This window comes from Schistocerca serialis, chromosome 7, assembly GCF_023864345.2.
Source record: "Schistocerca serialis cubense isolate TAMUIC-IGC-003099 chromosome 7, iqSchSeri2.2, whole genome shotgun sequence".
In the NCBI taxonomy this organism is placed as follows: Eukaryota; Metazoa; Arthropoda; class Insecta; order Orthoptera; family Acrididae; genus Schistocerca; species Schistocerca serialis.
This window is the reverse complement of record NC_064644.1, coordinates 268,637,134-268,664,637: the sequence shown is the minus strand read 5'-3', so window position 1 is coordinate 268,664,637 and position 27,504 is coordinate 268,637,134. Positions and strand designations below refer to the sequence as shown.

The 27,504-nt window shown below is 38.9% G+C and overlaps 1 protein-coding gene across 1 annotated transcript in view; it reads right to left on the bottom strand.

Moving 5' to 3' along the window:
• Nucleotides 1-4,665: 4,665 nt before the first annotated feature.
• Nucleotides 4,666-27,504, bottom strand: part of LOC126412662 (putative helicase MOV-10) — a 431,824-nt gene continuing 408,985 nt past the window's right edge. Inside the window, exon 20 of the mRNA XM_050082364.1 lies at nt 4,666-5,390. Coding sequence (XP_049938321.1) covers nt 5,341-5,390 — 50 coding nt within the window. The 3' untranslated portion in view covers nt 4,666-5,340. The remainder of the gene's footprint in view (nt 5,391-27,504) is intronic.

The following is a 27,504-nucleotide window of genomic DNA, read 5'->3' as shown; positions in this document are numbered from 1 at the left end:
ATTGCGGTATAATAGAAGTGTTTGTGTTCAGTGCAAACAGTATATGGGGATAACTATCTACTTATAGAAGAGTCGTGGTACAGCCTCTTCTAACATTGAGGAAATAAAATTTTAAACATAGTTTCATAGAGTAATGCGTGTGGAAAGAATAAGCAAGATTTGTATATATATCACCCTTCAGGTTAGAATCTCATGCAATTTGATGGGATACAGTGAAATAATGCTTTTTCTAAGAGATAGTTATGTCTGATCAGTAATGAGAGTTAAGTTTGGCTTAGGATAAGGATGTTACTGCGGAGTGTTTTTCAGTAGAATCAATTTTGCATTGGATAAGCAGGGCTGGTGTTTGCTTATTAGATAATGAAGCAATAATGAAATAATAAAATAATGAATAAAGTTAGGGTCTTAATGATTAGGGAGCCTGTCTTTGGAGTAGGGATATTATTTTGAGAAAGCACTCCACTAGCTAACAAGGTAAGAAATGTAGGTAAAATAATGGAGCCAGCAGACATGATTGAGTAATGAAAAAGGTAACTCTATACAAACAAATGTGGTGTAACTATATTGAGGATATATTTTTGAACTAGGCAAGATTGGGTGATGTGTATACTGTGCAATTCATGACACTGCAGCTGGGAATGGGAGCTTAACAGAAAGAGCAATACTTTAGTGAGGTACAAGTCATATAACACTGCATTAGCAGATGTATAGGTTAGCTGAAAACTTCTATTTGTGTTCTGAGGAATTACGAGCTTAAAGTGGTAATAATACAATGAAGAAAAGTAATTTTCCTGATTAATTGATAACTGTGGTACTAGAGTGATGTGAATAATCTGACAGGTCAACTATTTGGTAACATTTTGTGATTCTGTGCGGATTTAATTTTCTGGTTGGATGAGAGTAGCACTAATAGTTGAGTGAAGAAGTAGGGTGACGATTTGGTACAACTTCCATTCCCTTAATTTTGATTTGAGTAGTAATTAAGTTATGTGATGGTGACTATTCTCTTTTCACAATGTAATGATTAGTAAATCCATGGTACTGTACATTTTGAGTTTTTGTTAGAGGTAAGGTACATATTTTGGACATTAAGATGATATGAGTCCATAAATGGTGCGAATTTCATGCCAAGATATGGCATTTTAGTGATTTTGTGGTCATTGACTTGCCCAGTTAGCTATTTGCAATATCTATCTGGTCAATCAAGTGAGGGGGTAATGTGACGAAGCGAGCTGGGATCTTTTCATCTCCTCTCTTTTTTGGCCATCTGCCCCCTTAAATTCATTTTATTTTCATTTTTGCCTAATTACCATTAACATACATGAGTATAATCTGCATTTTCATGAAAAAGAAAGGGTGGCCCTCACTCTTCAGAAATACAGACCTATATCCATAACCTCAGTTATAAAAAATTTTTTGGAAGCAATTATGTATGAGCAAGTTAGTGTCTGCTTGGGTTAAACTAAATATAATTAGTGATAAACAGTTTGGATTTAGGAAAGGTAAATCCACAACAGATGCAATGGACTCCCTCGTCAAAATAGTCCTAGATGTGTTCGAGGCTAGGGACTATGCCCAGGCTACATTTTGTGGCCTGAGCAGAGCCTTTGACTGTGTAGAGCATGACACTGTGCTGAATAAGCTAGTTTACTATGGTTTTGATGACAACAGTATAAATACGTTCAGGTCTTTTCTAGAGAACCATCAACAAGTTGTGTGAATTGGTAGGGAGAAATCAAATTTGGTTAATGTTAGGTACAGAGTGCCTCAAGGGTCGGTACTTGGACCTTTACAGTTTATACTAATGATTAATGATCTGCCCTCATTCATAAATTATCACACAATATTGTATGCTGATAAAACAACTTTTCTACGTAAAAGCTCTGATCTAGGTACACTGAAAACACTGACCGAAAATACCATTTCTCAGTCCTCATTATGGTTCAAAGCTAATGGCTTCTTACTAAATGAAAACAAAACCCAGACACTTTACTTTAGCCTCAAGGAGATTCCTAACTACCAAGAATTAGAAACTGTAAAATTTTTAGTTGTTACTATTGACAATAAATTGACATGGGAACCCCACATTAAAAATATATTGGCTAGGCTTTCAAGAGCTATTTATGTAATTGGAAATTTAAAAAGACATGTTCCCAATGACTATGTGAGACCAGCATATTTTGCCTTCTTCCAAAGCATCATCTCTCATGGAATCTTACTCTGGGGTAGTAGCTTTTCATGACATTTTACTTTTACAGAAGAAAGTAATAAGAATAATAACAGATTCTGATAAAACAAAACATTGTAAACCTCTGTTTATTAAATTGCAGTTTCTTACAGTAGTAAACTTATTCATCCACAATTTTTTATTGTACATTAGAAACAATGTCTCTAATTTTATGCTGAGAAGTGATATGATAGCCATAATAATAGAAACAGAGCATCTGAAAATGTGCCATATCATAGATTATCAAAATTGCAGAACTCCTACCTAGTTCTTGGACTAAGGATGTTTAATAGACTAAGTGCTGACTTCAAAGAACTGCCTGTAAATATTTTTAAAGCTAATCATACAAGCTACTAGTGAACAATCCGTTTTATACCATTTATGAATTTTTTGAAGATGAAAATACTGTATTCTAATGTGTGCCTATTTTATATAAACCAATTTACATTGATATAGTAGTTTATGTAGAAATATATGCTCTTGACTTTGTCTATTGCTGTAATCAGCCGAATGACAATAAAATTTTTTTATTATTATTTTATTATTATAGCACCAAATCTAATTTTGTGCTTAGTTTTGTGTATGTAATCAATTTTATAATTTATTTGCACCATTCCTAGTTAATACTTTTGTTACAGGATGGATCAGTAATTGTTTTGCAGCTTAAATTCTACTGTTGGCTCATAAACATATATACATTGTGTATTAATTATAAACATTTGGAAGAAAAACTGCTATGATTCTTAAAGTATTTATTTGGCTCTATTCGAAAACATATTAGCAAAGCCAGCCCTTAATTAATTCCAAAATAATTACCAGGTTTGTCAAAAATATTGTTTGTATAACTATATCTGTTAATTTAATTATTTAAACAAATAATTCAGCCTAAACATTTGTGGTAGAAGACACTACTAGAAGGCGGGCATTTTTCAATGTATTCAGTTAATTGAATGAGTTATGTTCTAATTGTAATTTCTGTAAATTAAACATCAAACAATGTATAGTTTCAGTACCTATTATTGTGAGATTATATAAAGGCCCAATTTTTGGTCCCGAGATAGTCAGTCCACGGCCAATTTTCAGACGGGAAGTCTGTATCAGTTTCAAGTAACAACTACACAGTGGAATTAGTGTAACATATTTAGGCCACGTGTTAAAACAATGACAGTGTCTGTTCAGTAGTGTCACATGTACCGTATTAAGAACTGTGTGGTTAGGTTTTTACTGCTCATAGATGTTCAATGGTAAGCTGTTGTAGGAGTATGCTGACTGTTGCCTGCAAACTATTAATGAGGCTTATCAAAAGTTAACCAACAGTGAACTGGCGATATAAGTGTGTAATATTGTGGGGTTGTGAACAGTGAAAGTAAAGAACTGTGAAAAGCAACTGTGCAACTGTCAGCTACATCTTTTACAGTAGTCAGTGTTGAACTTCCACCCTCCCATTTTTCAGCAAGTATAACAATGCAGTACATCGCCACGGAGGACTATCAATGAAGAAATGAAGCAAGCGAACTTCACAACACATGTAACAGTTGAAGTGTAACAGCACTTAATGTGGATGGGATTAAATTTTCAGACACAATAAGATAGTCTGGTCTTAGGCACAAAAATAGTAATAAAGTTCATTCCATGTAGGCTTTCACGGCCGGCGTCTTTATCAGTAAACTCTTCCGGGCTAAGTTGCCGTGGTCGATCTGTAGAACTTCTTCTCCCTGACGTTTCGTTCTCAACTACAGAGAACATCTTCCGAGGTGAGTCGACTCACCTCGGAAGATGTTCTCTGTAGTTGAGAACGAAACGTCAGGGAGAAGAAGTTCTACAGATCGACCACGGCAACTTAGCCCGGAAGAGTTTACTGAGTAATAAAGTTGTTAAATATGATATGATTGTTCTAATTTTGTGTGTTGCTTTTTTTCTATCTGAAGTAGCCAAGAAGATTGTGCAACAAGGTGCACCCAGTGGTAGGTATCAAAGCAGAGAGAGGGTAGCAAGAACCCAGCCACACTGCCAGCTGCTGTCTTCTGGGACACAAAAGACTTCTCAGTGTCACCTCGGAGAAACTGATGCACTTCAAAGGCTTGAAAGTCCAAAGAAAATTGTTTTGTATTCTATAAGTGATGACTGAATTATTATTATTGTTATCATTATTATTCTTGTTGTTAGTTTTGTGTTGTAAGTCTCAAAGTTTTATATCTTTGTAACTCAGACACCACTTTTATTCTACACTATTTTTATTCTACAAGACCAATAAATAGGTTTTTTACCCAAGGATGCCCTTTCTATAAATAAAGGTACATACTGTATTGAATTACTAATTTCTGGTGGAAGTGATCTGGTTTAAGAATATTTACCAAGGCCTGATAGGAAGTTTATCAGTAGACGAGTGAAGTTGTTGAGAGCATACTAAGTTCATGAGGTAATTAATGAATACAAAGTCAAGAAAAAAAGCAGTTGTTTATTTAATATACATGAACTTACAAAATAAATAAGTGATAATGGCCCTTTCAAGTAAAGAGAACAAGATACAGAAACCTTATTACACAATACTGGTGCACTAAAAGTGTTAAGTTCTTCATTTGGCACAATAGTAGTAGTTCCACAAGCCACATATACATTGCTTACTTTCAGTCAGTGACACATCAGATTATATATAGTTATCGGAGTTAGCACTTGCATAAATCGCTTAATGGCAGTAGGCATGTCTGTGTGACAATAACCAGTGAAACTACTAGTAAGAAAGATGAGTCAATCAATGGTTTTCTTTTCTAGATACAGTAATATCAAGAATCTCAATATTCAATCACTACATCAAAATTCAGAGTAACTGTGTAGTCATACAACACCTGCAAATTTTAAATGCTTGTCAAATGCAATAGATCACTTATGATCAAAATAAAACAATAAATTATAAAATTACAAATATCTCCAGTATCTGAAAACTGAACCCATTATCTCTGTCTACCAACAATACTACACATTCTTTTTGCTGAATATTTGACAAGTAAGAAGTTCAGTGCATCTCACACAATGTAGCCCACTCTGATACAAAATCTGTACTTCTATAGATGATGAAAACACTGCTTACAAATTGAACATGCCATTAAAATCTTTTACATTTCACTTCTCCATTGTGGGCCATCTTCTACATTTGATGGTTCATCTGCAAGAAAGCAAGAATGTTAACAACAGAAATTTCTCTGTCTGTTCAAAACAACTATTATCAAATGTTTATGCGTATAAATGCCAGTTAGTCATCAAAATCACTTAGAATCTCACACTAGTTGTGCAAATGTTTTCTCACTTACAACCTGCACTTCAATTCATGTGAAACACAATGTTTATTCTGAGTGGACTGTTGTGTCACCGCCAGACACCACACTTGCTAGGTGGTAGCCTTTAAATCGGCCGCGGTCTGTTAGTATACGTCGGACCCGCGTGTCGCCACTATCAGTGATTGCAGACCGAGCGCCGCCACACGACAGGTCTAGAGAGACTTTCTAGCACTCGCCCCAGTTGTACAACCGACTTTGTTAGCGATGGTTCACTGACAAAATACGCTCTCATTTGCCGAGATGATAGTTAGCATAGCCTCCAGCTACGTCATTTGCTACGACCTAGCAAGGCGCCATTACCAGTTACTATTGATACTGAATCATGTACCGGCAAGACCGACGTTCTTCATTAACGGATTAAAGTTAAGTATTCCACCAGCTATGTCCATTTTTCTAAATTCTAATTTCCTTGTCCTGTTCCAGACCTCACGCCTGCCTGCATGAGCTAAAACGCGTGCCTTTCGGCTTCCTTTAGTAACCCGGTGTTGGCTCTCCTGCCAACTACAACATGAACAGAAACTTAACTCAGTCAAAATATCTATAATTGACCAGGATACTTTATGAGAAATAACACAGAATAGTGTCAGCTGCCAAGCAAAGAAACAGCGCGACACTCACACACAAGTTTCTGACATGGACAAAGGATCACCGGCAATCATATTAAAAGGATAAATATTCAAACTGATTTATTATACAAATGAATAAAGTGCAGCACAGTGAATGAACAGCCCCATATGTAAGAGGCAGTCACATTTTGAACTAAATTATGGCTGTGTCATTAGTCATACAATGTTACACATACCTTAGCATACTGATCACTTGTTTTGAGGCACATATAGGGGAAAGGGGAGATTTATTAAAGAGTAAAGAGACAGCTGCATGATGAGAGGGTTATGAAAGGAGTAGGGCAAATTTGGTGTGGGAAATTCAAAGAAGGGGATGTACAAATAACAATAAATGTCAACTGTAAATTTTTTAATGTTTGTCTAAGTGAATACTTCAACTATAGTTCAGGGAAAAACATTCTCTCAGTGGAGATATACTTGCTTAAGTACAGAGTGACTGAGCTAAATCAGAAACAAAGTCCATTCACAAAGCTTAACTGATACGGGAATATCTCTAAACTAACTCTCTTGTGCTCAACTACTACTCCTTGGGTGAGATGTAGCCACCTTGTACGCATGCCCATGACATCCCCTATACATGTGGAACCAATGTCCAGTAAAAGTGACCACTTTGTTCCTTAGAACAAAGCAACTCCTTGTGGTAAGGTACCTTCTGTAGGTTACTTGCTCTCGCAGGCTATGTTGGCTGGCAAAAAGTATGGTACATTTTATATGAAGAATTAACTATGAGAAAGCTTTGTAATTTTGTGCTGCATTCATTGAATGATGACCAAAGACAAATGAAAAATTAATTTCTTGGCAATATTTGGAATGTTTTAAAAAGAATGCAGCTAATTTTGTGTGTTAAATTGTTACAGTGGAAGAGATATTGGTCAATCAGATCAAAATACTAAGCAACTTAGTAAAAAGATGAAACATGCACTTGACTCTCCAGATTTGGGACCCTCCAGCTTACACCCATTCCTGTACAAAGAAGTATGTGATTGGAAAAAAAGAAATTGAGGCTGATGAAGAAATTACGGAAACAGTAGATGAGTGTTTTGCAGATCTTCAAGAAACACACTTACGAAATGGGCTACTAATGGAAAACATTGTATGATGATCATGGTGGTGATATACTGTATTTGTTTGGACCAAAAATATGAAGCTCTTCAATGGATATACTAAAATCTTTTCTGATGCAAGTGTGATTATAAGTAGTCAAACAGTAAAAATTCAACAAGACTTAAAATATAAATATTCACTAAAACCCATGAGAGACAGAGCAAGTGCACGTGCACACACACACACACACACACACACACACACACATACATGTGCGAGCGTATGCTTATCCCACTCAGACACACACAAAGAAGTACTGAAATAATGTTTATACTGAGTTGTGTAATGTCTAATAAAAAGGAGAGAGGCAATGGAGAGATCTAAAAGATTATAATAGATGGAGGTGGCTGGGTGATAACCAAGCTGGAAAAGGATGATCCAGTCATTTTGCAACACACTAAATCCTTAGTTTAGGCCAGAGTACAGACACTACAAATTTTTTTAAAAGCTTTACCACACTAATTGTATCATCACATAAAGTAGAGGGTAGAACCCACGTGAATTTGTCTCATCAAAATATTTAATGCTCTCAGACAGCATGTGCCATATAACAGTTTATATACCACAGGCATAAAAAATGGGGGGAGGGGTGACACTCCCCTTGCCTGGCTATGGAACCATGAATTACTGGATTGTAAACAATTCAGATATTGGTCACTACAACTACATCACATTGGGGTGACTAGTATGAAGTATTACTCCGCTGGGTGGCTGTTTCACTGAGTGGCTTGGTGTCTCTCACAGCAAGCCAATCCTCCTCCAACAGTAACACGGCTCTCTGACTCAACAATGGGATGACAGTCTGCTGAGGAACAGCCCATTGTGTTCCTTGGAGACATTCTTCATTGCTTGATCTGCATACTGAGTTCCCCAAATTACTATGTACACCAGTACCTTTCAGAATTATATGATTCCCTTGCAGCTGAAGAGGAATCTATTTGCCCTGTATTGTTTGTACTATTTTCTTTGCTGGGTACATTTGTTACAATATTTGTAGGACACAAGAGAACTGGAGCAGATGAGGAACTTTTTGTTTGGACGATGCCTCATCTGCTCTAGTGCCTTCATGATCACATAAAGTTCTATGCTAAATACAGTGTACTGATTTAGAAAAAGAATTCTGACAACATGGTCAGAGAAATCCATGGATCAGCCAAGGTAATCCCATTTCTTTAAACCATTAGTGCATACTGCATTAAAATTATGTACCTATCTGAAATATAATAAAACATGAGCTTAAACATTAAATTTATAGTGCATTCATTTTTAAAATTTGTCAGATTTAAAATAATTCTGGGCCTCTTTAAGGGTCAAGGTGAAGATCTGCTACAAACCTTGGCATAAATCCTTACAATGAGGCAAATTTATCTCTAATACATAGGACTTCACATGAATCCCAAAAGGCATTGTTGATCTCAGACACTTACTGAAAAATCCTTCTGTTTGTGGGTGAGGAACAGTATTGAATGCAGACATCTGTGGTGCGGATCTCATTTGTAGGTATGCTGCACCATGAGGAATCACTACTTGATTAATGGTGGCTCACAACCTTAGTACAGAGGGGTCAGAATATTGCTCGTCCTAAAGGCTCCAGTGGGCAGCCTAATTCCAACATGGTACACCAATTTCGACATTTGTTTATGTACGTGTTTTGCAGATGACTTTCACAAATAACCCAGCCACAAATGCACAAATTGTCAGTAATACTGGAGCAGCTATTTGGTCTGCTCCCCACAAACTATGACTAATGTACTTTAAATATTTAGTGATTTCAGGTTCCTAAGATGTGACAATCAAGTAAGCTTAAGTTCACATGTGAGGCCGAAAAATCTCACCAATTCTTTAAAAATAAGAATAGTATTCCCTCAACAAAGGAGAGTTTAAAACAGAATTTGAACAATTAAAATGAACACATACATTCTTCTCAGTTGAAAAACTCAAATATTTTGTCTCCAACCTTCTAATTGTTAGCTGTACATGACAGGTTGCATGTGCACAGCTAGGGAAAAAAACACCAGAGAAACAAGACTTTGTACTGTCAACTACTACTGCCAGGTATGGCAAAGACAATCACATGAAATAATTCTTCGAGGGACACTATTCTTTTGTGAAAATAGTCAGAGAGAACATCACTGACTCAATGTATAAAATAATGTGGGAAGAGGAGAAACCATATAAAAATGGAAAGAAATGCCAAGAAGTTCCATTCATGGAGCTGTCTCAGGGTATTACACTTCCAAGTACGGTAGTATCAAAAGCCTGATATCAACAACTATACCTATTAGGTGATATATGCAGAGGAAAGCCTGTGGTATAGCTGCTTGCAGGAGGGCAAGATTATCAGGGACGAAATGAGACATCATAAACCCACACTGAAAGCAAAACCCAGATTAAGTTAAAAAGGGCAAGGAGTGTCTTTTGCTTCTCCCTTTGAGATGCCACCTTACTTAGTAATGGACCCTGCAGTGACAAGGTGGTGTGTCATGAGCTACCAGCAATGCACAATCCAGCTCCCACATAAGAAAGGGGCAGTTTTATTTTTCATCATTGATGTAACTTAAGTCATAACTCTCTCTCTCAGCCTCTTAACCCTCAACCAGCCAACCAGTCTCTTTCAGTGTCCACTTTGTGGTGCCAAAAAGGTGGATCCTGATTGATTGTGCTCTGGCAAAATATGTGCCACTGTCAGGAAATGTCTAGTTGTTTGGTCTGGAGACTTCTGTTTCACACCACACCAGCCAATTAAGACCTCTCCCTGAAGTACTCCTGACAGTCTCTTATACAATTTTAGTTTTAGTGAAACGGTTTATGGTGTTGCCACAAGGTATTCTCACTCTCCAAAATAATTCAACAACAAATTGCACTTGCTAACGGAAAGGCTGTGCAGTTCTCTTAAAGTTGCCCATCATTTGAATCTGTGCTAAGCTGTCCACCAGCTCATGATTGTGGAACAGTGTTTGTTGTTTAACCAAGGGCAGGACATCTTTGTAGCTGGCCAGAATATTAGGAAATGGTTCTCCTCAACAATATGTTCTGTTGCCTCGTGATTCTGTAATATCCGTGCTTGGTTTAGTCTGTGGCGCAGGTTTGCAGCTACAATTAAAGACAGAGATTGTTGTGCTCTGATCAGCTGACAATGTATGGGTGTCATCACTGTTCTATGACACTGGCTGCTTCATTGCTGAGGTGAATGACTTTACGAACATAGATAGCTTGGTGACCTAAAATGTCTTTTTCATTTACAAGTATGGGCTACGTTGGGTGACTTATGTTTCCTATATCTCTTCCTCCTCTATAAAGACCACACATTCTCTGCTCTGTAAATGATATTGTAGCGAGCAATTCGTACACACGAGGAGGCGTATGGGGAGGATTATCTTTGTGGGCAGCTTGCCCAATTCTGCAATATGTTGCCCATCCTTTGTACCATAGGTGGTGTGCCCAAAATGTTGGAATTTAAAGCACAGCATGGGGTTAGGTATATAAAGCCTAAACGTTTGGCAGATGTAGTCTGCTGCAGTGTACACTGGTAATTTAGGTACATTTAATGTCAGAACAAAAACTGCCCATCTTTTTTAGCTCACTTTCTAGTAGTGTTGCCACATGTCCCAATTTTTGTGGGATGCCACAATTTTTATGGGTGTTACAATTTGTTCAGAGGAGACCTCACATGGGATGCCAATACTGAACTACACTGAAGTGCCAAAGAAAGTGGTATAGGCATGTGCATTCAAATACAGAGATATGTGAAAAGGCAGAATACAGTGTTGCAGTTGGCAACACCTATATAAGACAGCAAGTCTCTGGCACAGTTGTTAGATCGGTTACTGCTACTACAATGGCAGGTTACCAAGATTTAAGTGAGGCTGAACACGGTGTTACAGTCGGCCCATGGGCGATGGGACACAGCATCTCCGAGACAGCAAAGAAGTGGGGATTTTCCTGTATGACCATTTCATGAGTGTACCGCGAATATTAGAAATCTGGTAAAACATCATATCTCCGACATCGCTGCGATCAGAAAAAGATCCTGGAAGAACAGGAACAACAACAACTGAAGAGAATCGGTCAACATGACAGAAGTGTGACCCCTCTGCAAATTTCTGGAGATTTCAATGCCGAGCCATCAATAAGTGTCAGCGTGTGAACCATTCAACAGACAGCGTGTGAACCATTCAACGAAACATCCTCAATATGGGCTTTTTGAACCGAAGGCCCACTCATGTACCCTTGATTACTGCACGACACAAATCTTTATGCCTCACCTGGGCCTGTCAACACCGACAATTAACTGTTGATGAGTGGAAACATGTTGCCTGGTCAGACAAGTCTCATTTCAAATTGTATTGAGTGGATGGACATGAGTATGGAGACAACCTCATGAATCCATGGACCCTGCATGTCAGCAGGGGAATGTTCAAGCTGGAAGAAACTCTGTAATGGTGTGGGGCATGTGTAGTTGGATTGGTGTAGGATCCCTGATATGTCTAGATATGAGTCTGACAGGTGACATGTATGTAAGCATCCTGTCTGATCATCTGCAAATTCATGTCCATTGTGCATTTCAATGGACTCTGGCAATTCCAGCAGGACAATGCAACACCCCACACGTTCAGAATTGCTAAAGAGTGGCTCCAGGAACACTCCTCGGAGTTCAAACACTTCCACTGGCCACTAGAGTCCCTAGACATGAACATTATTGAGCATATATTGGATGCCTTGCAATGTGCTGTTCAGAAGAGATCTCACTCCCTTGTACTCTTATGGATTTATGGACAGCCCTGCAGGATTCATGGTGTCAACTGCCTCCAGCACTACTTCAGACATTAACAGAGTCCATGCCATGTCATGTTGCGGCGCCACTACAAGATATTAGGCAGGTGTACCAGTTTCTTTGGCTCTTCAGTGTATGATGCATATTCACTTTAAAAACTGATCGAGTACATGGTATTCCTGAAATGAATGTCTAAACACACTGACAGTGGTAACCAAGAAAACTATAATACAGTGTGTCAGAAGTTGGAGATAAGCCACTGAACCAAAGGGATGGCTCAGCACATGCCTGAAGTGCAGTTTCTAAACTACTCAACTGTGTAGCTTCCATTGTTACTTTTGTGCCACTGCTTTCTGAGCAGTTTCCCCCAACCCCTGCCCTGCCCCTCCCCACCGCCACTCAACAACATTTGGTTAAAATACGACCAGTAAGTAATTTATAGAATATGTAGCATTTTGAAACAAAGTACCTATATTAAGTAACTGCATTAAAAATGGTTGGAATGTCAGTCAACAGGTAGCAAAGAAGCAGTACAAATATCTTGCATGTGTGATTTCAAGTGATAACAGGATACAGCATGAGATCAATAACTGAATTCAAAAATCAGCTCAGTTCTATCATCAAGTTCAGAACCTTTTCTGTAATGGGTAAGTCCCCTTAAGGTCAAAACAGACTCTACTTCAGTCATACTTTACCCTCATACCTTACAGCTTAGAAACCTCCACAACAACCAAACAGGTTGACAAAAACTGCAAGCTGCAGATATGAAGTTCTTATGAACTATGCTTCTCAAAACTAGATAGGATTGGGTAAAAAAAAAAAAAAAAAAAAAAAAAAAAGGGAAGAAGCTGAAGTGTACAGATACTTGTAAGAAATAGTGAGATGGTCTGTTTGAGATGGTTTAATGCTTTAAGTGGGAAGTGGGCATGACGGATATATCCATCCATGCTCTGCTAATTCACAGTGGGTTTGACATATATATCCATCCACTGCATTCTGTGGCTAGTAGATAGTGGTAATGATGAGTTATCGGCCTGCCGTTGACACTGTGGTATTAGTTGAGCTTCATCTACTAGATGGCAGCTCTCATCAGGCAACACAGCATGTTCTACGCTAGTTATAACATTGTCCACTCGAGTGCGCATTTACAGCATGTGTCCCAAGAAGTAGCCGCAAAAACATGCCTTTTTCATCTGTGTTTAGTGCCACGTTAGTGAGTGATCTTTTGCAGAGGTGAAACGAAGTCGTTTATCAGATCCGCTACTTTTAGAAGGTGACAATAATTTCAGTGAGAGTTCTGAAAGTTTTCTAGACATGGATGTTGAGGCAAGTGAAGGTGACTTTGATTCAGAAACACCTGACGACAAGACACTACTGCAGCAAATGGTACCTAGCGCATTTGTGCATGCTAGTTCAGTTCGTAATCAATACTTGTTCAGTAATAGTAGTGGTACAGTTGTGCCTCTAAAACAATGTGATGTGATGAGTTATTTTAAGTGATTTGTGGATGATGCTTTGTGCACAATAACAGGTGAACAGACAAACTTATATGCAGAAGAGTTCATAGCTTCTCATCCCAATTTAGCAGCACACTCCAGGGTTCAGAGTTGGTGGGATACTACACGTGATGAGGTAAAAACACTTATTGGAATGCTTATACTTCAAGGAATTCCTCACAAACCAGACAACAAGATGTACTTCTCAACGAGAGAACCAGTTGACACGTCTTTCTTCAGGAAACTGATGAGGGAAAAGTGGTTTCATCTTTTATTGAAATTCCTCCACTTGGCTGACAATACCCTGTATAACCCACTGGACACTATCAGCAGAAAACTATTCAAAATTCACTCCATTATGGAGCATTGGCGGTGTATATTCAGATCAGTATACATGTCAGAAAGGAACATCACTGTTGACAAATCATCGTTGCTCTGGAAAGGACCGCTTGGATGGAGGCAATATATTCCATGAAAGCAAAGCATAGCAGATTTGGCATCAAATTGTACAAACTCTGTGAAAGCAGTTTCAGGTATGTATGGGACTTTACTTTTTACCCTGTAAAGGACACTAATTATGCTTGCCACCATCAAGATGAAAAAATTACCTCTTGAATTGTTTTGGAGCTTGCGCACAATCTACTTGGGAAAGGACACGACATTACCTTGATAACTGGTACACCAGTCCAGATTTGATGGACAAACTAACCAGCAATAGCACCAACATTGTCGGCACAATGCAGCAAAACAGGAAGGAGTTCCCTGAATTTGTAAACAAAGAAAAACTGAAGAAAGGACAGTGCATAACAGGGTACAGAGGCAAGCAGATAATAATGAAATGGAAGAACAAAAGAGACATTGTTACGGTCAGCACCTTCCATGGTGATACAGTTTTAAATGTAAACTCGAAGAAGGGAATCATTCAAAAGCCACACGTTTTGTTCGTTACAACAAGAATATGGGGGTCATGGATAGGTGTGATTCTCAGATACAAAGCTACAAGATGGCCAGGAGCAGGATGAAAAAATATTATCAGAACCTTTTCCGCCACTTGTTGGACATTGCATGTTCTGTACAAGAAGCATGGTGGCGAACAAAGTAGAATGAGCTTCATGATTATTCTTGGTGATCAGTGGACCATATCTTCACCACAACAAGGGACACCAGTAGGATGCTCACCTCGAAAACCGAAAGCAATACGCCTTACAGACAGGCATTTTCCAGACCTTCTGTCACCCACAAAGAAGAAAAGACCAAAAAGGAAGTGTTTGGTATGCACGAGGAAACGCTTCGCAAAGAGACTTCACACTGGTGCACAGAATCAAAGTTTCCTAGTGTGCAGCACCTTCTTTTCAAATGTCTCACACTGAAAACAACTTGTAATATCATGAAAATACAGTTTTGTTAACTTCTGCAATATATTTTATTCATTTCCACCCAATATCAATTTAAATTCAACAGCGAAAACATGAAGGAAAACTTTTATGCGTGAGAACAGTAAGCAGCACCAACGTGCACTGGTGCATATTACCCACTGTGGAAGAGGCGCACATGCGCAAACTACCCACTTGATGGGTTAACCATGTCAAACGAATGGATGAGGGAAGCTTAGCAAAGGAGTCACTGCAAACAGATGTGACTGGAAGAAAATCTGCAGGGAGAACAAGGAAGGAGATGGCTGGACCCAATGAAAATGTATATGGGAACAAGAAGAGTGAGATGGAATATAGTCCTGAAGGAACAATGGTATGTGAACAGACAGAAGTGGAGAGTGCTTGTCAACCACACCCAAGTTACTGGAGTGGAAAGTTGATGCTGATGATTAGTATTCTTAAGAAACATGAAGCTTACAATTCCACATTGTTGCATGTTCCTTCATATTTAAACTTTCAATGCATTTTTTTGTATTATGGATTTTTTTAGACAAGCTTATGAATCATAATGCCATGAACACTAAAAACTAAACCATTTTGTTTTTTTGCAAAATATTGCAGTTTTATTGTTTCTCCTACCTATTATATTTCCACATAATGTGAATATAGGTATGAATTCTGTTATGTGCTGTGTAGCCATGTGTGTTACAAGAAAATGATTGTGTGTGTGTCAAAAAGTTTTGGAAACATGCAATGTGGCACATTGAAAGGTCAAGGTAGTTTCTTGGCATCATTTGAGTTATGATAACAGCCGTTTAAACAAAAAACTGGAAGGAGAGCCTATATTTACCTGTAAGTGTAGCTGTCCTGCCTTTTAGTCCCTTCTCCCACCGATTTCTTACAACACCAGTCTTCAGGTCCCAGTTTTTTACAAGCTGGTTCTGCCAACACTACTGTTTACTCTCTTCATAATGATGTACACGTGCAGACTGAAGCAACGAATGAAAATTTGTACCAAGGCCAGGATTCGAACCAGTCTCCCACTCACCAGGTAGACCCACTAGCCACTATGCTATTCTGGCACAGTGGCTTTGCACAATGCATGGACTATCCTAGTATGCTGCCCTCCTCAATCCAAATTCCCATTCACACCTCAGCCCACTTGGTATTCCCTCTAAACTCAAACAGCATTGTAGCGGTTCTCCAACTGTTTTGTAATAGCACTCAGCAATGAACGATATGGGAGATCCTGCCTGAAACCCATGCATAAGTGTTTTGCTCAAATGAAACTGTATGGTTCCAGACACCTTTTCAAGTTTCAGGCATCAAGGATGTGTATATGCAGACTGAAGTGAGCAGTGGAAAAAATTGCTGATTTGAAAAGCGCGCCGCAGCGCGTTGTGTGAAGCAGTCGCCCTTCGTTTCTGGCAGTGGCGCTGCTGTGGCAATCGCAGCTTTGGTGTCTCCCTCTGGGGGAAAAGGGGAAATGTTGCTGGTTCACGTGCATTTAAGGGGTGCTATGAGCTCACCAGGAGTCAGTGGGTCTGCCAGGTCAGTGTGGGGCAGTCAGTGTCTGTCTGTCGTCCGGAGTGCTAGTATGTGTTAGGCCGCCAGTCTGCTCGAGTTTGTTCAGGCAATGGTCATTGGCGGTTGGATTGATCGGTCGTGTACTGAGGCACAAGATGACTTGTCCATCTTGAGCATCGGCTCATGTGAGGTCGCCACATCAGTCCAGTGGGCCACGCTGTATAGCGAGAGGTAGTGGCTTTGCGACCCACACGAGAGCAACAGGGGTCAACCCATGACATTGGTCTAGCCGGTGCGAGCTGTGACGCCGTGAGACGGGAGAACGGCGCGCCTTCACGCATCCGTTGAAGTGGCTGGCAGCGGAAGGTTCGGGAGAGCGTTTTGGGGGTGCTGCGCCAGATCTTCACCAGACATCGCAGTTTAGTAGAAATTAAGTGATTCGTGATATGTTGTTTCATTTACTCGTTAAATTATACTTGTTTTCTTAGTCAGTCTCTCGTCCCCAGCTTCCTTATCTGTCTGCTGTCTGCATTTGTTAGGCAGTTAGTGTCTGTCTGTCTGCCTGTCGGTGTGCTGTACGTTAATAGCTGCCTCTGTCATGTTTGTCAGATTCGGTGTTAATGAATTTATTGCTTGAAGTGTAACAGCCGAATTCCTGAAATATGTTTTTATCTTGCCTATCATCTTGAGAGGCGGTATATGTGTAACGTAGAGCATGTTTGGCCAACCTTGTATATTTTATGTAAGATTGCATTTCATGGGTTTTTATTTAAATGGTCATTTTAGTATATAAAGTTGCCACTGTTCCACCAAAAAAAAAAAAAAAAAAAAAAAAAAAAAAATTATAACATTCCACGCGGGAAAAATTATATATAAAAACAAAGATGAGGTGACTTACCGAACGAAAGCGCTGGCAGGTCTTTAAATATGTCTGCTTGTGTCTGTATGTGTGGATGGATATGTGCGTGTGTGCGAGTGTATACCTGTCCTTTTTTCCCCCTAAGGTAAGTCTTTCCGCTCCCGGGATTGGAATGACTCCTTACCCTCTCCCTTAAAACCCACTTCCTTTCGTCTTCCCCTCTCCTTCCCTCTTTCCTGATGAGGCAACAGTTTGTTGCGAAAGCTTGAATTCTGTGTGTATGTTTGTGTGTCTATCGACCTGCCAGCGCTTTCGTTCGGTAAGTCACCTCATCTTTGTTTTTATATATAATTTTTCCCACGTGGAATGTTTCCCTCTATTATATTGATATCATTAATTTGAATCCAACAATTACGTTTGTTAGTGTCACTGTTGCATTTTGAAATCTTTTCTGTTGTCTTATTTTCCTCTTTCTGTTTTTGCCAGTAGTTTCACTTTGTATTCACCTTCTCCTTTTTACCGTAATCTGCTATACTCTTTTATCCCGCCTATATATACTAAATAATACGTAACCCACTTCCAACCCATAACCAAAAAAATTTTTTTGCCACTTTCAGCACTACCGTCACTATAATATCCACCGTTTCTAGTTCACAAACAGCTCCTTTCACCTTTTAAACAACCATTTCGGCCAGTTCTAATAACTTTCGCTATTTCCATTTCCGTTTTTCCCACATCACTTATAATTTTTAGCTGCTTCCCACAGGTTTTAACGTCATTATTTCTTCGTCAGACAATTGTTAGCCTCATTTTCATAATCTGCCACCACAATACCACTCCTTTTAATATACTACACGCAGTTTTTTCGAAATTTTCCCGAATTTCTCCGTCCTTTAACGTGTTTTGGCGGCAACACAACCACCTAACCTTTATGCACATCATTGTCTATCAACCCAGTCCAACATAGCCCAGCTGTAACCAACACCTTTTCGCCTTTTTTCATTCCAGATCTCCAGTTACTTTCCGGTTCACCTTTATCTCTCCCCATATATTTCTATTTTCATTTTCATTTCACCTCATGTTACACTTTCCACCTTCTAATACCATGTCACCCTCACAACACCCCCACAACAACCCCTTTAAGTTTTATTTACATTCCCTCCGCAAACATGCCTTCGCCCTAGCCAGATTACGCTCCCATATTCTATTTTCTCAGGCTTGTCTGGCATTTGGCATCACCCCCAAAGGCCTCACACTTAAAGTTCCCATCTCTGGCTGCAACCCTTCCTTCCATCAGTCCCTATACCAGTTCCAAATTGAACAATCCATTGCCCTCACCCACCTAATCCTTCACCTACACATCAACTCAGCCAATGAACACACCCGTCAACTCCTATCCTTAATAAAAGTCTTTAATCTTTCCTCTCCCACATCCACACCGGCTGTTCAGAGCATCCTCCTACAGGCCAACCGTAAATTAGAACAGCATGCCACCCTCCACCTCAAAAAACTATCCAATCTCCTGGTTTCCCACCTCCGGAAAGGCAACTCACTCACCCTTCACAACCTTTCCACCAAACCTCAACCTCCTCTCATTGCACACAAACCCAGTCTCTCCCATCTACTCAATCTCCCACTTCCAGCTCCACTCCTTCCAAAACCTCAAAATTCCGATCAACACAATCTGGAACCACAACACCCTAATTCAGTAGTTAACCTTTCCTCCAAACCTCTCTCCCAATCCGAAACCTCTGTCCTATCCAAAGGCCTCACCTTCAGCCCCACTCCCAGATTCAACCAGACAGCCCTCGTCAAAGATTTACTGTCCTACACTCGTACTCTCTGCTGGGGTCTTTAAATATGTCTGCTTGTGTCTGTATGTGTGGATGGATATGTGTGTGTGTGCGAGTGTATACCTGTCCTTTTTTCCCCCTAAGGTAAGTCTTTCCGCTCCCGGGATTGGAATGACTCCTTACCCTCTCCCTTAAAACCCACTTCCTTTCGTCTTCCCCTCTCCTTCCCTCTTTCCTGATGAGGCAACAGTTTGTTGCGAAAGCTTGAATTCTGTGTGTATGTTTGTGTTTGTTTGTGTGTCTATCGGCCTGCCAGCGCTTTCGTTCGGTAAGTCACCTCATCTTTGTTTATATATATATATATATATATATGATTATAATAGAGGGAAACATTCCACGTAGGAAAAATATATCCAAAAACAAAGATGATGTGACCCACCAAACGAAAGCGCCGGCAGGTCGACAGACACACAAACAAACACAAACACACACAAATATGTCTGCTTGTGTCTGTATATGTGTGGATGGATATGTGTGTGTGTGTGTGCGAGTGTATACCTGTCCTTTTTTCCCCCTAAGGTAAGTCTTTCCGTTCCCGGGATTGGAATGACTCCTTACCCTCACCCTTAAAACCCACTTCCTTCCATCTTTCCCTCTCCTTCCCTCTTTCCTGATGAGGCAACAGTTTGTTGCGAAAGCTTGAATTTTGTGTGTGTGTTTGTGTTTGTTTGTGTGTCTGTTGACCTGCCGGCACTTTCGTTTGGTGGGTCACATCATCTTTGTTTTATATATATATATATATATATATATATATATATATATATATATATATATATATATATATATATATATAAATTAAGTTGCACTTTTGGTGGCAAGTTAATTTTTTTAATGTTAGTGTTTTGTACCATTTCCATCCCTTCAACGGGGTGCATAGTTTATGTGCTTGTGTGAGTTGTTAAAATTTTTAGTTTAAAGTAATTTGGTGTGTTGCAGATTTACACCAGTGTAGTCTTTCGGAGGTTGTTGTGAGCGGTTGTGACTACGGCCATGTCAAAAGGGAGCGGCAAGGTTCTCAGCCCGAAAGCTCATACAGTAACAAATTTCTGATTATAATTTTAAATCTGTTTCTTTTTTTTTCTTTTTTCTTTCTTTTTTTTCTTAGAAAAGAAAGGTGGGGGGCTTTTAGGAATAAAATTTCCATTTGTTGAAAGAAATTTGATACGTTTTCATCAGTTACCAACTGCCCACTGGCAACTTCTTCCACACTCACATAGTGTGATGAAATGTGTTAATGTTCTTGATCAATCGCTAGTAAATAAAGCAAATTCTTAAGAAAAGATTTTGAAAGTAAATTCACGGTTCATGAAGCAGTGAATGAAAATTTGTACGAACCCAGGTCTGCTGTTCAGTGTGCAGATATGCTAACCACTACATCACCCTGCCACACTGGCTTAGAACAAATGCGCAGAGTACCCTAGCATGCCTCCCTTCTAAATCTAAATTCCCGTTCAAGCTTGAAAAGGTCTCTGGAACCATATATTCTCATTTGACTAAGGCACCTATGTCTGGGTTTTAGGCAGGATCCACAATTTCATTCAATGTTGAGGTGATATTGCAATACAATTGGAGAGCCTCTGTAATACTGTTTGAGTTTTGGGGGAATGCCAGCAAGGTTCAGGCATGAATGGGTGTTTGGACTGAGGAGGGAGGTGTGCTAGGGTACTCCGTGCACTTGTGCAAAGCCACTTTGCCACGATGGTGTTGCAGTAAGCACATCTGCCTCATGAGCAGGACATCCAGGTTCAAATTCAATTCCAGTATTGCTACAAATTTTCATTCGTTGCTGCAGTCTGCATGTATACATTATAGACATTTCAGGCTTGGAAAACTCTCTGGAACCATATAGTTTCATCTTTTCATAATGTTTTTCACTTCAGTCAAATCTTGAATTTCCCACTTTTGCTGAAGTTGTTTGGTATCCAAGTGTGTTATGCCTATGCAAGGGAATACCCCTTTACTACAATTTAGGACTACGTGCAGCTCTGTAATTATAGCATACTCTGCTAGTGAATTTGCATTTAACAACTTGCCTACATATGTTTTTCTAGCTGCCTTGACTATGAGAGTACCATTTCAAAGCTTCAAAATAAATTTGGTGACCCTGCTAATTCTTTCCTCTCTTTTATTAATAATAAATACATTGTTTACCACTGAACATGGTCCTTCACAAAATTTATTTACACTAGTGTTTGAAGACATCTCTGGTGGTCTAGCCATATGTCTCATGTTTCATGAGTCTGATTACTACTCAACTGAACATCCAGGATCCACTGGCATTCCATAAGCAGCTAGGGAACTATAAGTCCATATAGACAGAGCATCACTTGCCTGGGAAAGCATTACAAAACTGAAATGTGGCAGGTACCCCAGAGATTGCTCACTAAATAACCATATAACCTCAACACTCTAATGTCAGTTAGTTAGTTATGTGTTCCATTGATCAATCTCACAGTAACTGTTATGATGTGGAAAGCGTGAAGTGCATTAAGAAAGGCACACCTGAAGCAAGGTTCTTCTTTGTTTTTCTAAGCTTCAGATTATTATTACCTACCCCATTCCCTTAAACAGCACAAAATGCATACATTATACCTATAGATTTATTTATTCCTATTAAAGAATTCATATACGGTATAGAAGGAGTTGTCAAGGAAACATGATTTCAGTTTATTTCTGAAACTATTACTGGTCCATGTTATTGAGAAAAAAGTTCATTACTGAGTAAATGTACAGTGAGGCAGTTGTAAGAATTCCTCACTTTCTAAACAGATGCCTACAAGATGTGTGACTGTGAGCCACATTATCCTAACCAATTTCTTTTGAGCATTGAATACTTTTGCCTAAGTGTTGAGTTACCCCAAAATATTATTCTGTATGACATCGGAGAGTTAAAGTATGCAAAGTATGTTAGCTTACGAATTACTATATTCTCAAAATTGGCAATTATTCTGGTTGCAAAAGTTTCTGAACCTAGCTACTTATGGAAGAGCTGTAACTTTTCCAAAGACGTTATCTGTATCATTTTCACATGGAAGTTAAGAGATATTTTATAAAGTTTGCACCAGTCTCATGATACAGGCAGTTAAGCCAAGATGCTTGCTCCATGGGGCACAGTATTCCACTGACACACAGCATGGTGGTCACTGAACCATGCGCATAGCTCACATGTACAGAGAGCTAGTGATACTCACCAGTCCCCAGCTTGGGAAACCCAGGTTTGCCAAAAACAAACTCAGTCAAACAAGACTGAGGTCCTTACCATTCGAAATTATACAAGAGGTGTATGTGGCATACCAAATGCCATGGATGTAGTGAACATTGACCCTCCCTCCCCCCCAAAAAACCTGGAGAAACTGCATTGACCTAAAAAGGAATTGTGATAGGAACTTACTTTTTTACCTAAAAAACAAAATGAAATACTTCCAGGGTGAGGAATTTTCTTATAAAGTTTCTCCACTGAAAGACATAAAGGCAGTTACTGGTAGTGGAACGCTGAGGATAGTCCTAAACTGTTGGTTCAGCGATGCGTCATGTAGATTAGAGCAGATTCAGATCTACATATACAACCATTTACACTACAAAAATCAATTAGAGGGACAATTCAGCATGATTAATCCAGCATTTAGAAAGCAGTATGTTACTCCAGTAGGACACTGCTGGTACATTAGAACAGAGCAGCAAACATATATTTTACTACTGAAGAAGAATATTCCAATACTAGATGAATGAAAACCTCACTTTTCCTATTTTTGTTCAGTAATATCTTATGGTATAAAGTTTCATAATCTAATTATAATAACATGCTTTTGGGTATAAGGTCACATCATTATGAAACACAACGAAAATGCTCACACTTTGACCCCCTTCCTGTCAATTCTTTTCAGGATGACTAACTGCTGCAGTATGCTGATGGTCTTCCTGTATATACTGTCTCGCTTCAGTTGTCAGGTGGCTATAGAAATCACATACTGAGATGCCAATGGCCAATTCAGTGCAGAGATTGTTTTGGAGAGGTGGCTGCATTGTAGGTTACTGCCTGTGCTACTCTGATAGATGACTGGTAGGCGATAGAGGACCTTCAGCTTGTACCCAGGGGTACTGCTTTCCTGCAGTGAGATGCTAATGCCACATGGCAGTTCTCTTGTGGTCACTTGTTTATACTATTGAACGCGGTCATGTTGACCTGCTGGCTGACAAACAATACATGCAGTCTCACATAATGGGATTGCTGGCAGCCAGGCCACTGGTCACTTGTAGCCATCCTCTCTGTTCATGCAGTTGGGGTGTTTAATTATTTCAATAGTTTCTCTGTTTCTCATTGCTGCATCCATGGCTGCTAAGCAAGCACATTATGTTCTTTAATATTAATAGATGGTCATAGTACTGGCAGTGTTCAGTTGTAGCTGATTTGTTGTGTTGTCCTAGTCACATGTGGCATTCATACTCCAACATGTGAGTGCTAATAGGTCTCCCAGTTTCACCAATGTGGACTTTCACCACATTCACATTGAAGTTTGTAGATGCCTGAAGTGTGGAGATACTCTACACAATACTTTGTGGCCTTCAACAGATAATGGATATTGCAGCCGCTCTAGAATATTGGTTTAATTCTTATGCACTGAATCATCTTGCCTATCAGCCGCTGATGCTTCTCAGGCTCTGGAATATTGGTTACTTCAGTTCCTTTGTCTCTTTTGTTATCACTGTACTTCATAGCTTGTTGTATGTTCTTGTTGCTATATCCACTTACACAGGATATTGTCTTGAGCTCGTTCATTTCATGTTGCAGTTTGTGAGTATCACTAACATGGTAAGCTCATCAGTCAGCATATTTAGTGCAGCATAATATGTAATCGATGGCAGTGTGACTCACAATGCAGATATCTGTTGATGTATATAAGTTTCTAGTACACTTTATGTTGTTTGACACTAGATGTTCTGAACATTTCAACATCCAGGTAAGAAATCATTCTACTATTTGCTATTTATGGTGTGATATTATACAGGGAAGACCATTAGCAGAGTCCAGCAGTTAGTCACCCTGAAGAGAATCACCGCAAAGATTGTCATGGGCATTTTAGTTGTTTCAGTGATTCGTTTTGATGTGGCCTAATATGCCAAAATGATTTTATTAAACTGACTCTGGCCGCAGAAACCTATTAACTTATATGCTTCATAATTTTCTTGATTGGCACTCAATATGCACATTCCAGTTTCAGTACTTGTCTAGACTTAGTCCTGGTAATTTGAAAGATTCCATTGCTGTTACGTCCTTATTCTTATGGCTTATTTTAATTTTCTGGCATTCTGATAGTTGGGTCCTGAACTGTACTGTAGATTGTATTTTATTGGTTCTGTTGTCTACATAGCAGCTTATGACAAGCTGACTAGTCAGGTTATAAATATACAGGCTGAAAGTCATTTCAAGGCATACATATTTAAGCTTACAATAATACACTTTACACGTAAGTATTTATATAACACCAATATAATAGAGGGAAACATTCCACGTGGGAAAAATTATATATAAAAACAAAGATGAGGTGACTTACCGAACGAAAGCGCTGGCAGGTCGATAGACACACAAACAAACACAAACATATACACAAAATTCAAGCTTTTGCAACAAACTGTTGCCTCATCAGGAAAGAGGGATGGAGAGGGGAAGACGAAAGGAAGTGGGTTTTAAGGGAGAGGGTAAGGAGTCATTCCAATCCCGGGAGCGGAAAGACTTACCTTAGGGGGAAAAAAGGACAGGTATACACTCGCACACACGCACATATCCATCCACACATACAGACACAAGCAGACATATTTAAAGACAAAGAGTTTGGGCAGAGATGTCAGTCGAGGCAGAAGTGTAGAGGCAAAGAAGTTGTTGAAAGACAGGTGAGGTATGAGTGGCGGCAACTTGAAATTAGCGGAGATTGAGGCCTGGCGGATGACGAGAAGAGAGGATATACTGAAGGGCAAGTTCCCATCTCCGGAGTTCGGATAGGTTGGTGTTGGTGGGAAGTATCCAGATAACCCGGACGGTGTAACACTGTGCCAAGATGTGCTGGCTGTGCACCAAGGCATGTTTAGCCACAGGGTGATCCTCATTACCAACAAACACTGTCTGCCTGTGTCCATTCATGCGAATGGACAGTTTGTTGCTGGTCATTCCCACATAGAATGCATGCGAAAGCTTGAATTTTGTGTATATGTTTGTGTTTGTTTGTGTGTCTATCGACCTGCCAGCGCTTTCGTTCGGTAAGTCACCTCATCTTTGTTTTTATATATAATATTTATATAACACATTTCATAAACTTAAATATTCTTCAATGGAGTAAAAGCAGTGATGCTGTAAATATGACTTTAGAGTTTTTCCAAATGTATTGACCTTAGTGATAGCTTTTATGTTTTCAGGAAGTTTGTTATAAAGCTTAACTCCCATGTGAAAAGTACCTTTTTGGCACAGTGCTGTGCTGATTTGAGTCATATGTAAGTTTCTGTTTTGTCTGGTAAAGTGCTCATGTATATCACAGTTTTTTTACAGTCTCCGGTCCTTGCCTATTACATTTAATTTAAAGAACAAAAGGGTTTCCATAATGTGTACACAAGGTAATGGAGGAATACCAGATTTCTTAAACAGGGGTTTACAATAGTCTCTAGGCTTGCACCCAAACAAGATTCTAATGGCCCTTTTTTGTAGTTTAAAAGTGCTATTAGCTGTTTTAGAGTTTCCCCAGAAGGTGACCCCATATCTAAGACGAGAATGAAAGTACGCATGATACGCATTCAATACTGTTTTCTCACTACAGCATGATTTTAATGAACAAAGGATTTCTGAGATGATCAGAGGCATTTATTTGTTAGTTCTGAAGGAGAGCATTGTCTAAAAGCTAAGCTACAAGTTCAAATTCTGGAATGAGCAGATTTGTTTTTGCTTTTTTTAAAACTGCAGTTCAATAACAACAGTAACTAATTTAGAAGTAAAGGTAACAATTTACCAAATAGTAGCGGCATTGACTCAGCAACATACACATAAACAAGACTGAAATTTTGCAATCCTGTTTATGTGCCTGTTGATGGTTCAATACCTTTACTCTTTGGGGAGCTGCTATTTTTACTCCCAAATCATTTATATTCTACCAGAACATTCAACTACACATCATCCACCAATATAGTACCAGAAGGAGAAATGATTTACACTGTCCACCACCCATTACACAGGAAAGAATGAGCTATTCACACATAAAATTCTTTGTCCATTTATGCACAGGTGTCCATTACCTTCAAACACAAACTGAAATCTTATTTGCTTGGCAACTTCTTTTACTCCATAAAAGAATTTTTGAGTATGTAATACAATGATGTGTGCAATTTTACACAGAGTAAAGTACAAATTTCTAAATGAAATGCACACACACAAACACACACACACACACACACACACACACACACACAGTGATGTAAACTAGCCTAATGCACTGAGTGATCATAAGACAGTAACCCCATACAAATCTATTTATATGTAAATGTCATTTTTCATGCATTGTTGTTTACATTTTATGTGTTTTTAATTTAACACAAAACTATGTAAATCTCATTTCCACTAGATCATGTGAGCAGATGAAAATCATACAAACATGGAAGTTATGTAATTGTTGTGAACCAGTTACCTGAATATTTTAAAATATAGAAGCAGAAAGGAATGAATTCATAATTAAACAGACCCAATAAACCTTTATGGCCTTAAAAATTTCAGATTTTTTCAAAGTAAAAACTCTTGACCATCTTACCTTACAAAGAACACAACAAAGCCAGCACAAAATCCAGTTAAGTACCATTTAACACTTTCAAATGCAGACATGCATACTTATAAAATTACAACAACAAAAATTGACCAGTGTCAGTGCTTTGATGTGTCAATGGAGGTTGAACACTATTTAAAAAAAGGCATTTTACAACACACACACACAAATCACAAACTCTGAAACATAACAGGTTTCAAAAAGCGAAGCTCTATAGTAAATTAAATGAGTAGGTACTGTAAAACTGACAGTGGTTCTCAGTGATTATCTATAACAAAAATATTTTTGCAGATGAAATGAGCTGGCCTACAAGTGATCTAAAAATAAAAATTTTAACTCTGAAGATATAAGCTTCGACAATAACATAGCCTAAAAACAAAATGAAAACTGATCATTGTAAAATGTTAGTGAACATAAGGTAAAAGATAAAGCTATCCTCAACCTGAAGGTTGGCTTGAACATCATAGTGCTGTACAAGGCATGGTGTTACTGGAGATGATATGGTATGCCCCTGCCTTTCTACAACCTCTGAAC